The 15464-nt window shown below is 42.1% G+C and overlaps 1 protein-coding gene across 6 annotated transcripts in view; it reads right to left on the bottom strand.

Moving 5' to 3' along the window:
* The window catches only part of rbfox3b (RNA binding fox-1 homolog 3b), a 653838-nt gene that overhangs the window by 431222 nt on the left and 207152 nt on the right, over positions 1-15464 (bottom strand). For all 6 annotated transcript variants that reach the window (XM_078951931.1, XM_078951941.1, XM_078951943.1 and 3 more), the window contains one exon: positions 5248-5357. In XM_078951931.1, the coding sequence (XP_078808057.1) occupies positions 5248-5357 (110 nt within the window). The remainder of the gene's footprint in view (positions 1-5247; positions 5358-15464) is intronic.

Raw genomic sequence — 15464 nt, 5'->3', positions numbered from 1 at the left:
GGTCCGAATCAGTTGACCAGCTGGTGCTCAGACAGACAAACATCTGAAATCTGGACAAACAGAGCGGTCAACAGCGCGCACAGGGCTGGGGGAGTCCACAGAGGGGGCACAAAGGTGCCTCTGTGTCAGCTGGTAGAGAAATACCCCTTTAAAAGTCTGCCTTGATGAGAAAAGGAAAACATTTACACATCAGTGGTGTTTCAATAGAATTCAGTTTGGGTTTTTGAAGCTGATAATGGACTCAATAGGTCTCATCTGTTGATTCTTTTTAAATGAACTAGACGTTGGCAGCGAAAATGTTTATACTAAAATGAATCTTCATTTTTGTTGTTGATGGAAAATGTTTTTTTTTCTCTTTCTGTTTCATATCTGCATTTTCTGAAACTGATGTTCGATGCCAAGGTCTCTTGTTTCTCACCTTTTCATCTCCCTCAGCTCATTCTGATGTACAGAACCTTCCAAATGTATGTTGGACCGTCTCCCATTACCCACCCACAGTCCTTCCATCCACCGTTTCTCTAAAATAGCTTTAGAAATGTGACATAAACCAAAGTAAAAGCCTTTAATAACATGAAACGAGCCTGTTTAACTTTGACAAAGATCTCAATTCTTAGCAGCAGATTGTGTTTTGCTCTGTGCCACTTTTCTGTGATTTTTTTCATTAATATGCTGATGACACCCAACTTTATTAGGCTGTACTTCCTAAGGAAACTGGCTAAATGCGAACTAAAGCTCAAACATCAAACTGTTCCTAAAAGTTGCTACTCTTGGTTTCTGTTTAGCAACCAAAAGCTTTAAGGAACGGCTTATACCGTCAACTTTTGAGTGTCAGTGAAAGCTGTGGACGACCATTTTTGGGCATCATCATTGACGAAGGGATCACTTGGAGACCTCATTTTACTAATATCAAAACAAAATTAGCAAAACCGATTGGAGTTCTCCATAAAGTCAAAACGTCTTTGGACAGCAAAGCTCCGTCTTTCCCAAACAAGTCATTGATTGTTCCACATCTGGACTTCTGGATTGAAACATGGGAAAACCCATGTAAGTCATAAACAAATCCAATTTTCATTGTATAATAAAAGCAGTAAGAATTATATCTGGCAGTAACTATAGAGATCCATTGCTCAGTAAATTGAAAATATTCAAATTGAATGGATTAGTTAAGTATTCTGAAGTAAAGGTACAAAGCTCATCAAAACCTTCTGCCATATAAAAAAACAAGAAAGAACGAGTAACTACAACCTAAATGGTCCTGAGGTTTTCTAATTGCCAAAATTCAGAACAAAAATGAAAAATGATCTTCCAATTCACGGGGTTCGCATATGGAACGATTGGAAAATTATCTGTAAAAGAGAGGAAATCCCTGATCACATTCAAAGAAATGGTCAAAGATGAACTACCAGAAATATACAAATAATGACTGGTATTTATACGGAGCCCGTGTCCTGACATTAAGATATAAAAATATATCTTGTTCCCACAGGTTATTATGTCGTTCGCACGAAATACTATTCTGTTCCCACAAGATACTATTGCGTTCCCTCAAGATACTACTGCGTTCCCTCAAAATACTATTCCGTTCCCTCGAAATGATTAACTTGTGCGAACGCAATAATTATGTCGTTCAAACGCAATAATTTATCCGTTCGAAGGCAGTAATTATTCACGTCATAAGTCATTCACGCAGATATGCTCTCTGTACACCGGCAAAACTAAGCCGCTTTCAGCGGTAACTTCCGTGTCTCTGTGACCCATATTCGTTCAAAAAAGGAACATGAAAAACAAAAATGATCACTTTATTACCGTCTCAATGAATATAAGAAAAATATCAAAAGATTTATGATAACTAGGCTGCTTTGTCACACGATAGCTCCTGCTAGGCTACTACTAGCTCCGCCGCAGAGCTCTTTGATGTATGCCGGCATTTGGGCAACTGGCTGGTCTGTTGTCAGACAGCTGATATTGTAGTTTAGGGTCGAATAGGAATAAAAATATTCAGAACTTGTCTTTTATTAACTTTGATGATGGCCAATCATTGGTCTTGTTGTTAGACCTTGGTCACAGGGACACGGTGATTGGCCAATGATTCGCAGCAAAGCATGCTGGGAAACGTGACGTACTACTATTGTTGTTATGCTACGAGCTAAAGGTAAGTGCTTTAGGCGAAGCAGCCAGCTTAATATGATATTTTTCAGATTTCCATCGAGACAATAACAGATCGACCATTCTTGCTTTTATTTTTACCCCTGTTGAATGCTCACAGAGACACGGAAGTAGCGGCAGGAAGCGGCTTTAGCAGCAAGATGACCGGAGGGCGGCACCAGATCATCATCATGTGAATGAACGTGAATACGATGGATGCTTCTGTGCTTTTTAAAATAAATAAATCTGTTCTCTAAACATCGTCCGTGTCTTCAATGCAATGTAATGAGACACACACAGACAGAAATGTGAAGGTATCTGCTGTAAATCTATGACGTAAATTAATAACAGGATCAATGATCGGCTAGTCAGTTAGCATGTATCCTTATAGCCTTCGAATGTAAAGCAACTGACTGCTAAAATTAATAAAAGACAAGTCCTGAATATTATTATTCCTATTCGGCCCTAAACTACAATATCAGCTGTCTGACAACAGACCAGCCAGTTGCCCAAATGCCGGCATACATGATCAGAGAGCTCTGCGGCGGAGCTAGTAGTAGCCTAGCAGGAGCTATCGTATGACAAAGCAGCCTAGTTATCATAGATCTATTGATATTTTTCTTATATTCATTGAGACAGTAATAAAGTGATCATTTTTGTTTTTCATGTTCCTTTTTTGAACGAATGTGGGTCACAGAGACACGGAAGTTACCGCTGAAAGCGGCTTAGTTTTGCCGGCGTACAGAGAGCATATCCGCGTGTATGACTTATGACGTGAATAATTATTGCGTTCGAACGACATAATTATTGCGTTCGAACGACATAATTATTGCGTTCGCACGAGTTAATCATTTCGAGGGAACGGAATAGTATTTTGAGGGAATGGAATAGTATCTTGTGGGAACGGAATAGTATTTCGTGCGAACGACATAATAACCTGTGGGAACAAGATATTAATCTGTGGGAACAAGATATATTTTTATATCTTAATGTCAGGACACGGGCTCCGTATTTTTAAGTACTGTACTGGTGTAGAAAAGTAACAGAAAGATACACATATTGATTTTTTTTCAACCATGTTTTTGGTGTTTAAACACTGCAACTCATTTGGAGGAAGACTTTGCTCTTTTGTTGAATGTGTGTACGTTACAGAAAAATACCTTTTTTATGCTGCTCCCTTTTTTTCCCCTTGCTTAAGATGTCTGGTACTGTTTTTTAATGTATACTTTTTCTTGTGGAAAAGAAAACAATTAATCTGAATCCGAACCTTTAATAGTTTTAAGCCCAACCGCTTAAACTGTAAACATTTTTTCAGGAACTGAAGCTGAAAACAACATTTTAAACTACAGTTTTAACAGCTATAGAGGTAATCTATAACTATTTCCAATTTAAAACATCAACAAGGTGAGTCTGGCCTCAGTTCTTTCTGCATCTATTTATGCATTTCTGTCCGTCACCTCTTTGATGGTTCAGGCTGCTGCGTCTGTTGTTCATTTCTGATCTAGAGCCTCATATTTTAAAAACACCACGCTCACTACTTTTTCATTTTTTTTTTTAAACGGCAAATATGACGTCACCGTTTTCATGAAGTAAATATCTAATAAATAGGAGCGTTTTCCCACAACTAGTAATGACTCCAGTGTGTTCTGATCATTAAAAAATATTGAGTCTTTATTAAAAAATACATTTAAATGCATTTTTTGGGGGGCAGAAATATGCTTTGTGGTCTAATTCTGTCAAACTAGTGAGCATTGATGCAAACTGGTTTCTCGCAGAGACTTCTGGGAAATCTTTAAGGCACTGGATTGTGGAATTGTAGATTCAGACAGTAGTGAAGGAATTCAGAAGTAGTATAAGTGCAAAAACGCAATCCACAAATAAAGTCGATGTTTGATTGATTTTCTTTTAAACATGAAAATAAACTTTGAAAGGAAGTATTTGCTGCATCTGTATGAATAAAATAACACAAACCGTATTGACAAATATTCGATTTTCTCATGGCAACGAGAAAAACAGGACTAATTAGATTAAAATATAAGGGAGAAAATACTAGAACGCGTCATTTAGTGCAGACAGAAGCGCATGTGGGAGACATCACGGGTCAGAAAGAGCAAGAAAATTCAACATAACTTATATTTCTTCTATGTTGTATTCTAAAATAAATATGGGAAAGTGTGTTGGGTTTCTATGCTTACTTTTCTATTTATTTACAAAAACTACATTAAGTTTTGAAGTGTTTTAAATGTAAAGAGTCCTTCTCTACGCCTCTCATAACCTCCAGGGGGAAAAAACAAAACAAAAATCAACAAACCAAATATTTCCAAGCATGTGTGCATAGATAGGATTCTATAATATTATCTGTCCATCTATGAGATGTTCTTTTCTCTTCGTCTTACTCAGGTTTAAAAAGAGGAATCTCTGGGAGGTCAGAAACGTGACCCTGCAGTGATGAAGAAACAACAATCTGCTGGCCTTGATTCCATTCTCCAGCCGCTCAAACGTCGCTGCCAAACTTTCCTTTTCTTCCGTCTTTTCACCTTCTTTCCACCTTACCCCGAGGCTCGGCAGAAGGACAGACGAGTGTTTTGCCAGGAGCACAGAATCACAAGCTTTAAGTCGGTTGTTGCTCGACTCCTCCAGAGAATGACAACTACCAGGAAACAAAGATTGCACGACGGCTTGACTGACAGCCTTTTATGTCTGCTCTCTGCAAGGTCAGATGCAGCCCAAATAGAAAACGCGTGCGAGTGATCCGGAATTTCTTAAAAGAGCGCCCTTGCAGTGGGATTTAACGCTGTATGTTTTTGGGTACAAACGGAGAACCTGACTGATGATTGGCAGCCGGCAGGAGCCAAACGGCGCCGGAGTCAAAGCATCTAAATATAATTGTGGGACTGCAGCCGTGTCGACTTCAACCTTGCCTCACGAATGTCAGGAGGAGGAAATGTGTTTGGGTTAATTTCATTATATTATCAAGAGAATAAGGCAATTACTAACAAGTGACAAAAAAAAGGGCAATTCTGGGGATAACTGACCGCGATTCGTCCTCTCGACAGGTGGCTATTCATAATACAGCAGGTGATTGTATGAATTATTTCCTACCTGTCATTCACTTCTCTCCGCAGTCCGACTCTCCGCGTAATTGTAGTCCCGTAGCTTTCACTTTGGCGCTTACGGCGGGATTCTTGGCTGACCTTTGCGGGTGCAATTATCTGTGGACATTAAGGAGAGGAGCGAGTGTAAATATTGCACGGGGAACCCCCCCCCCAAACAGACGGAAAGCAGTTACGGTTCCATTAAACCAAGCGGTCATTACTTTTTTTCCATGACGGAGACCTAATTTGAGGAAGTGTTCTGCTGTGAGGCGTGCTGTCGAGCACAGCCGGGATTATTCTCTTTGTAAAATATCACATAACCCGCACATGCTGCTTCCACCTGATAAAACTGTGCGGCAACTCGGGCTTCTTGTTATCCCCGAAGCACAGAAGCACATCAGTGTGTTTTCCTACTGTGTGCTACAGCGGCGCACGTTGGTATTTTGCACATATTCTTATTCAATAACCTGCCGATGAAAACCAGCAGGACCTCCATTTGCCTTCTGACGTTTAATCTCCAAAAGAAAACACTTCCACACAAAGCAGCTTCAAGCTAAGGAACAGCGCGGGGTCATTTGGCACCGGGGAAAGTTTGGGTGAAAACGAGTTTCCATGGAGACTAATATGTTTGCCGGGAAGCGGGATTTCTGTTGCGAGAGAGAGAGAGAGAGAGGCGAGCGGTGGGGCAGGAAGATAACACGCTCGCACAAAGAAAGCCGGTGTCAACACGGGGCTCAACCTGCAATCAGCATGCGCGTTTGGGCACGGCGCGGCGCCACATGACAAAAGCGGGGCGCTCTCTGAAGCACAACAATGAGCACACGGCTTCAATGTGCTTCTTTAAAAGGTGGATCCAGGGAGCTCCAAACACCGCATGAAAGAACACAATTTACATCTTCCAAATTGGTCACGAACAAAAGAAAACAAGTTTAGAAAGTTGCATCTGTTGTTTCGCTCAACACAGACAACTTCCTGTTTGTGTTCAGGAGCAGAATTTGTCGCTTATTACAATGATGTGAAGGAAAAAGCGGCTTTTTAGCTAAAACCTACTGGAGATGGTTTGTTCCTGACATTATTTGGAGAAAAGGCTGGAGTGTGACTCAAACATGTATGATGAGTAAGAAGATGAAAGGAGTTTAAAATAATGCATAAAATACATCAAAGCAATCCAGCCTAACTGTACATTTAGCAAAGAACATCCAGAAACAATTAACCGTCTTTTTTGGAATTGGACTGAAAGACTTTTTGGGAAGAAAGGTTTATCAAAGAACATATTCACCCGGACTTCACTCTGAAATTTAAATATCATTCTTAGCTTTCATAGTAAAAACGTCAACTCGCATAAAAAACTATTAAAATTAATTTTACATTCATAAATGCAAATTCTAATCATTTTTATTTTTCCCCGTATTAATCAAACAAATTAAAATGGATTTCTGTACTATCTCTAAAAGTCTTAATCTGAAAGAAATATGTATATTTAAAGGTTATAGAGCCTTGAATGTTTTTGTGTAAAATGCATGTTATGATGATCATAACATGATCATCATAACATAATCATGTTATGATGACCATGTTATGATGTGATCATCATAACATGACCATCATGTTATGATGACCATGTTATGATGTGATCATCATAACATGATCATCATAACATAATCATGTTATGATGACCATGTTATGATGTGATCATCATAACATGATCATCATAACATGATTATGTTATGATGATCATGTTATGATGATCATGTTATGATGTGATTATGTTATGATGATCACATCATAACATGATCACATCATAACATGATGTGATCATGTTATGATGTGATCATGTTATGATCACATCATGCTGTTAGCGTGATGACAACTTGAATGCATGTGGTGAAAAATGTAAATGAAAGCTACACTCCCTTTTTTTTAATAACTTTGTGTACATGAGGGAGGAGGGGACAATTTAAAGATCCATATTTCCAAGTGTTGTCATAAGTTTCATTAATCAAAACAAGTATGCTTAAAACTTACAACAAATGGAGTTTTTTTTTAACTATTTCAGCACTAATTTATTTAGTAACTAAAGTTTAGTTACTAACCTCATCATCATTTTGACTTTCACCGTCTGCGTGGGTCACTGCTCTCTGTTACAGATGTTTAATTACCAGATCTGTACCTGCTTGGAATGTGATTAACCTCCAGTTCAGCGGTTCTAATCCCAGACTTCCTGCCCTGCATACTTTGGAGGCGTCTCAGGCCCGATTCAAACGAATGGGTGCTTATCAGGCTTCTCCAGAGCCTAATGAAAATCTGACCCATTTATTTGAATTAAGTGTCTCGGAGCTGGAAACATGTAAAACACGCAGGGCGGACTCTAATGAAAGCAGAGTCTCTGCACTTTGGGATCCATAAATATCCCAGCCCGACTCGGTAAACAACAGAAAAACTGAGAGGTTGGGATTTTTCCCAGACCTGAACTCATGCAGGGAATAAAAACCCAAAGAGTTGCTCTGTTTAACGGACAAAACAAAGGAGTGGAGCAGACGTGGGTTTCTATTTAAGGCTTCAAAGATGCTTTCAACCAAAAAAACCAGGATGTACACGGATGAAAGTTCATCGCTAAACAGAGACGACAACCTGAAAATGCCCACAAACTGATAAATCAATCTGAGAGGAGAAATCCCAATGAACTCTGATATCTACCACTTTGATGCGTTTCTGATTGAAGAGTGGTTCTGAAAAAAAGCCTGACATGTTTTCATGTCTTCATCGCAGCAAAGTAAAGTGGACAAACATCTGTGAGACAGAAGCAAACCTCAATTTAAAAACAATCACAGTTTTTTTATTTAATCTATGTATCTTTATTTCAGTGCATTTTTAAAAATCACCATAAGCTTTTGCTGATCAAATGGATTATTCATACATTTTTACAACAGCAGGTTTAACACCGCGTTCAAACCGAACGCCGTTTGTGCGCCAAATTCTCCAGTTTGCTGCTGGAGACAAAAATCGTAAACGTGACGCTTCAAAAGTGAGTGGGAGGAGCTACTGTTAAAGGGTTTCAGCCTCATGGCTTTGTACGACATGGCCGAAGTTTATTCGCTTATGTCTTTTATCACAGTCTCAGTACCAATAAAAAAAATAAATGAATGAGTGTCAACATGAATCAATTAAATAATTAAATTCCTGGCAAATTAGCACTTTTTTTTTAATCGCGTTAATCTCATTTATCATCTATGACTATTGTCGTGTTCTCAAATATTTAAAAAACAAATGTCCAACTGTTTACCTTGAAAGTATGTTTTATCTGACTCAGGCTGAAAACGCCTCCGTACGTCTTTCTTTTTGTGTACCTCCATGTCCACGCGCTGTGCCGCGTCGCTACTCTTTATGTGCGACTTTGTCGTTTTTCATTGAACTAAGGCAAACAAGCCCACAAGGCCACAGCTGTTACCTCTTCTGTGAGGGATAAAGCCCGGCCAGGTGTGCGTTATCATGAATTAATGGGCTGATCGGTTTGGACGATAAACTGTGGAATAAGGTGTGTCAACAAATGTATGTACGATGGACGTTGGTGGTCAATATTGCTTTGGATTGCTCAGAAAAGTTTTCCGACTGATTTAAGGTGTTAAATTAGAGACTCTGGTCCAGATGTTTGGTTCTTGTGTTTGGCTTTTTTAATTGTTGGAGATTGAAAAGAAAATCCCCTTAGTGGTGTTCAGGTAAAGGCTGGAAGTCTGTTATCAGGAAAATGTTCAAATTTGATGTTTTACTAACCACAATGTCTTGAATTCAAAGGAAAATATCTCCAAATGAGGCTTTTCACAGTAAAGATTAATTAAAATAGATTAATTTGATTAATTAATTGCAGGCCCTGAACAATTAATCCCACAAAAACCTTTTATTGCATGACATTACTAAAAAAAAATTCAATCTGATTCTCCTCCATGTTAGTTTTTTGACTCCACCCACTGATCAGGTCATAAATACATCACACTAAGCAGAGTTCCTGATTGGTCGGGGTGACGTGAAATCTTGGCCCAAGTCTCAAATATTTAAACCTAAAACAGGCTGCAGGTCCTCTGATTGGGTCCGTACGCCCCAGACGCACCTTCAGCGTGAACGCAACTTAAGGGCTGGAATTCGCGCGCCTCCATTTTCCTAATTTCTCTCATTTTTTAAGCAATTTTTTTCATCCTTGGATCCAACAAAGACGCTCATTTCCAACCTGCCCTGGCCCCGCCTACTTTATTTTCAAAGCAGCCTAAAGTGAAGGTGCTGCTTTTTGATGACCACGGTCCAAACCAGAGAAAAAGTTGCTCTGAGTAAAGATTGGGAGGGAAGCCCGGATGTTTCCGTCTAAAAGGACTTCTTAGGCCTTCACAGACATCTTTAGTTACTCCAGAAATGACCTTTTATAAAAACACACAAACCCCTCACGGAGGAGATTCCGATTCTGGTGAGGGGGTTTGCTGCACGGTTGCCTGCAAAACAGACAAAAAGCCATTAAGTGCTGCTCAGAGGTGACCTTTATTTTGAAGAGCCGTGATGTGACATGCTGTGAATTAGCCACAATCAACGCTGCAGAAATGTGCGGCGTTGTGCGGCGCGCTCTGCAGGTCAACCGTTGTGTCGAGAGCAAATGGGAGGGGAGTGGACGCCGCACACAAATTTATGACAGAGCACGCTCCAAAGTGCAGCTCCGCCCGCCACAGGCCGGACTCTGATGCCGCCGCCGTCATTGGGTGCAAGGTGAGGCACAGACGTGCAAATGAGGAAAGTATTGATGTGATCGAGTTGGGATTTTTGCTTATCACCACAATATCAAGTCACCTTGTTCTTTTATTTCCCCCCCCCTAATCAACTGTCAACAATGGCGCTATCTAACCCTGATATGAAGCCAATTAAAGCGCCGTCTGAATCCACGGCGCCGCTGCCTGCATTCTAATTTGCTGTGGACTCAGCCTGGAAGTGTGGCGTTCTGAGGCAACTTTTTCCACAGAGATCACTCAAACAGGCGGAGCTTGGCTTCCACAAGCCTCTGTTTCATCTCGGGGTTGAGGCAGAGGGTGAAGCTATTGACACACGGAGCTACGCCTAAGCCACTTCACATCCCAATCGATGGCAGGTCCACTCCGCTGCGAGTGGCGCTCCCTTACACGCCCGGGGAAGGACTTTGAGAGCGCACACGCCGAGCTGCTGTCTGGTCCAGCAGAAGGTTCAGTTCCAGCACTGCGCTCCTCCTTTGTTCCTCCATCAAAACCCGTTTGAGGGGTTCTCTGCTCGCCGTTTGGCTGCGGCGAAAGCGTGAAACAGATGGCGGGCTATTTATGGACGGCGCGGCAGAGTCCAGCTCACATTTGAGTCCTTTTAAATGGTTTCTACTGTTTTTAGTCCGGGCTAGGGGAGTGTCCATATGACAGAAGATTCTTAAATTTGGATTTAATCTCCACAGGGAGAATAATCCCCCCCCCATTGAGAAGCAGACCAGCCCAGCCCGAAGTGAACAGGAAGTAGGCAGACATTAATGACGGCAGGAACCGCTCTGAGGTCCGAGGACGGCGTCTCCTGTGGACGGTGGCCATGGAGTCGTGTTTGTGGACTGACCAACCCGTGCAACTAAAAACGCCAACGTGCCGTCTGACAGCGGGTGACAGTTCAGGATGGCATGAATCTTTATCTTACATTAGGAAATTTGCGAGTCCAACGCCTTATCGCCGCGGGCGCCTCGGCTGAACTCAAAATGATTTCTATCTTTGTGGAATCCATTGCAGATTCCTCTCAGGGCCGGTAGAGCAGGAGGCAGATCAGGGTGGGGGGTGGGGGGACGGCGGCCGGGGCTCACAGGTCAAGTCAGATTAATCTCAGGCTATCTGATGGGTCCATCCCAGAGCCGCGCCATGTGTGAGAAATGGCACATTTTAGATTACAGCACTTTCTGTAAAAGCCTTTAGCTGTTCGGCACGGCTCTCAGTAGTTTGGAGAATCCGCCTTCCTTCCCTCTCTTCTTTTAAGGTCATCCCACAAAGTCCTATCGCTCCCAGGTTCAAGGGCAAAATAAATCAGCAACGACACGAGGCATCGGTGCTTTTGCGGGGGCTTGGAGGTCTCCTGTCTGCTGCTCAGGCTGAGAGATCCCTTTGTGTCTGACGCTGGATCACATTAACAGCCTGAGTCATTACCTTAATAGCGCTGCCACCAGTGCCACATGAATAATGCCTCCAGTGACGGGTTTCAAACCAGCACAAAAAGCAGAGGACCGTTATTAACCAGAAACCCATAAATGGTACTCGCAGTGCATCCAGGGGCAGGGGGGTCGTTGCGCTCTCTGTTCTCTGCATTACCTGTTGACTCAACATGAGCAGTAAAAACGGAGGAACGCCGTGTTCACGGGGGGAGGAGGGGAGTCTGATCCCGAAACGGCTTCTTCTGATGGTCCTTTTGGTTCTGCAGGTGTGAACGTGCACCTGAACTCAACCAGGTGAACTCTGGGAGAAAAGGGTCCACCTGCAGATGAACTCCGGTGCGGTTCACTTCAGAGTGACCACAGCAGACTTGGTCCAAAGAGAGGCGGAGAAGAAATGAAGACAAGTCTGAAGAGCAACAAAGGTTTGAAAACCGGGGGAATGTAGCTTAGTCCCACCTGTCCTCACAGGTGGACACGGGGGGTCTGCAGATAAAAAAAAAGGTCAAACCTTGTTGGGCCACACAGGTGACCCGCAGGAAATATCTAGACCGTAGACCGCTCAGCGAACCCGTAAAGAGAAAATACACTTTGTTTTCTACAGATGTGTCGTAGTGAACACTACAAAGGTGAAATGCAGATGTGTCGTACAGATTGATCACCCCCCCCCCCCCCCCCCACACATCCAAGAGTCCAGTTCACAACAAACGAACCGACACCAGTTGATCTGGACTTTTTAAAGGCCTTGTATGTGAAGAGTAGTTTGTGACTATGTTGGTGTCGTGTCCTCTCATGATTGGTGGGTTCCTCAGGGAGGCGCTGGTGTCACTTTAGTCACCAAAACAAACCAGTCCTTTCATGTTTTTGAGTCCTTTTTTAATAATTTGCTGACGGGAAAGTCATCTGAGATAATAACAGGCCGCCAAGGTAGGTGTGCCGCTGCAACCTTGGACAAAAAAAAAAAGTCTGAATGACCCGAGGCCTGAAAAGTGTTTCGAACCAACACCGGCCATCAGAACCGAGCCTCCTGGTAAATTTCAGAGTAACAGCCACCTAAAACCCATATTCAGACACAAGTCTTGAGATCCTTCAAAAGCCGAATCTGCCCTCACCTCCTCCGCCTCGCTCTGCACCGGGGGATCGGTCTGAAATCAGGGATAGGAGGGTCAATAACGGCAAAGCATGCATGCCAGATTCTCTGACTGGCACATCAAAGTTTCCCTCAGTGGTGCTCAACACTGCCTTCCTTCCCATCGCACCAATTTAGCGCCGTCCGAGGGGAGCTCCCTAATCCATGCTTCTGAAAATGCGCTTAATCAACCTCTGATTAAGAGGGAGCACGCCGAGGTGTCCAGAAACATCCCCGCTGCCCCCGTCTCCCCCCGAAGCCGGTCAAAACACAAAGAAATGGGATGTTTTTGTCATCCGCTCCTCAGCGTTTCTCCTGTTCATTACTCTCTGGCCACCAGCAAATGCAGAGCAAACATTTAGTTCCTCATTTCTCCCGCTCCCGTCCTCCTTTTGTCTTTTTTAATGTTGTGGTGAGCGTCCCCCCGGCGTCTGCCGATGAATTAAACATCAGAGTGTCTGTGGGAAGGGCACAGATTCCTCTGAAAAGGCTGGAAAGTAGAGCGCCGGATGAGCGGAGCGCCGTGGAGGAGGTGACGGGAAGCACGAGGACGAGGAACCACCGGGGAACCCCTTTGACCTCCAACATCAGCGTGCATAGTCACTCCAACTCTGACACATGGGGGGGGGGGGTCACAAACTTACCAGGGTTTACTTCAAACGACAGAAGTTTGAAGAGACGTTTCTTGGGTTTGTATCGACCGGATCCAGGATTTTATTGCCTTCACACTTTCCCACAATCAGAAGTGGATTAAGCAACTTTGAGTCACATCTGTGCTGCAAAGGACAATCATCGGGGTATTGCACAATCAGTTTGGGTTGACTTTGAAGATGGGGGGGAGGGCATTTTGTCTAAATTAACTCACATCAGAACTTTTTTTTTTTTCTTCAGTCAATTTTTGGGGGATCTGGAATCAGAGGACAATTTACACCTCCAAGTTCCTAAGTAATCAGATTACAACTAGATTACAAAAGTTGGGAAACTGCGCACAGACCTGCAGCTACACATTTACAAAGATAAATTTGCAATAATAATAAGTTATTGGCGGTTAAAGTAAACATTGCTTTAAATTAGTCAGAAAATTCCAGATGGTTAAACAGGCAGTTTAAAGCTAAGAAGGTTTGCATTCGGAGGAATTGGAGGAAGTTTATTGATCTGTTTTCAGTCACAACATACCGTGTCAATGGAGTCGTATCTTTGTGCTTTTATTCTGAATTCTTCATTTACGCTTCTGTCTCCAAAAGTTGTAGTTTCACAGAAAAGTTGTTCTCACAATATTAGTTCTTTCCCAAAGACCATTACAAACCCACTCTGATAAAAATAGTGTTCCTGTGGCATTTTTCTGATGATGGAGGGCTTCTATAAACAAAATTCAGCTTAAAATTCTAAGTATTTCTTTATTTAAATGGTGAATCAGGAGCAGATAAAGAAATGCAGTCTGACAAAAGAGCTTATGTTTCGTAAAAAACACGCTGGGCGGAGCCACAAGCTCCCTGCCTCGTGGAGAAAGGAAAGTGGGCGGGCTTAGTCCAGGCTAACAACTACAGTTGAAACTCGAACGAACTCCTGCCGCTCTGCAGAAACTATGTCCTAGGAAATGACACAGGTTTTCTGATTTCTGCTTTTCTAAATATCATAAGTGGAACTTGTTATTTTTTCTTTTTTAAAATGTTCTTGTTTTAACATTACCGTGTTAAGAAAAAGCTTATAGCATCCATCCATCCATCCATCCATCCATCCATCCATCCATCCATCCATCCATCCATCCATCCATCCATCATCATCCATCCATCATCCATCCATCCATCATAGGGATGGGATTATATTAATTCACTTCCCTTTCAAGCAATTAGTCAAACTTGATTTGACAATTTATTTAATGTATTTAACGTGTCATTTATGTGTAGGGAACGTTTATTGCATATATGGCTAGGAGCCATTTCTAAACTCATAAGGATATTTTTTATTTAATATGTGAATCAAAGGATTTAATATATCTATGAGTCTTTTTTACTTTCTTCCCTTGTTTTTCCTAAAATGCACAATAACCCAGATAAATCCAAATATTTCCAGTTCTGTCATATTGATATATATATATTTAGCTTCTACGTTCATTACTAAAAACTACCGTCTTTAATCATTTGGATATATTAGTAATGATTTAGTTTGAATGAAAAATTCCTAATTGAGTCACAGAGAATAGATGTTAGTTGCATTTTTATCATTTTTCCTAATGTAAGTTTATTAGAGATGTGAATGAACCCATTTGACTGCATTTAAAGGTTATTTAAAGAATAAGTTTCTACAGAAATGTTATGTATTAAATGAGACACCTGCTGACCCGTCAGCCCGCTGCTACATTTAGTTGTCTCAGAAATAAACCTGCAGCATTTGCTGTCATTCAATCTGTGCTTCTTTACTTCAGGAAGTCCGATTCCCAGCACCGATCCAGACTATAGGCTTACATTTCCGGCGCTTAAACCGCGTGGCGGTGACGAAAACTGATGGTGGAGGATGTAGGTATTAATAGGCGCCGGACGTGTCAGTGAATGAGTTTGATGCAGGAGCAGGTGACTGAAAAGGAAACATCTCCAGCAGATTTCTAAAGGATGGCAGGGAAGGAGCACAACTGTGATGTCTGCAGGAGTCAGCACTTGTAGGAGAATTCATTTTGTTTGCTGCCTCTGTGTTCCAGAAAATGACATTTTCTATGGACTGTAAAATGTGCAGTTAATGCAAGACGACTCCACTCGACAGCTTTGGAGACCAACACAAGATGATCGCACAACTGGTGTGAAGAAACCTCCGTCCTCCTAAGCATTAAACTCTGACGGTCTTCAGAGGTTCACAGGAGCTCCAGACCAGCAGATCTGCAGATGGATCTGAAGTCCAAGCCGAGGTTTGCTGGTTCTGCTGG

Source organism: Oryzias latipes, chromosome 8 (assembly GCF_053564925.1).
Source record: "Oryzias latipes strain Hd-rR chromosome 8, Olatipes_Hd-rR_3.1".
NCBI classification, from domain to species: Eukaryota; Metazoa; Chordata; class Actinopteri; order Beloniformes; family Adrianichthyidae; genus Oryzias; species Oryzias latipes.
The sequence above is the reverse complement of the archived record's forward strand: the minus strand, read 5'-3'. Positions and strand labels throughout refer to the sequence as shown.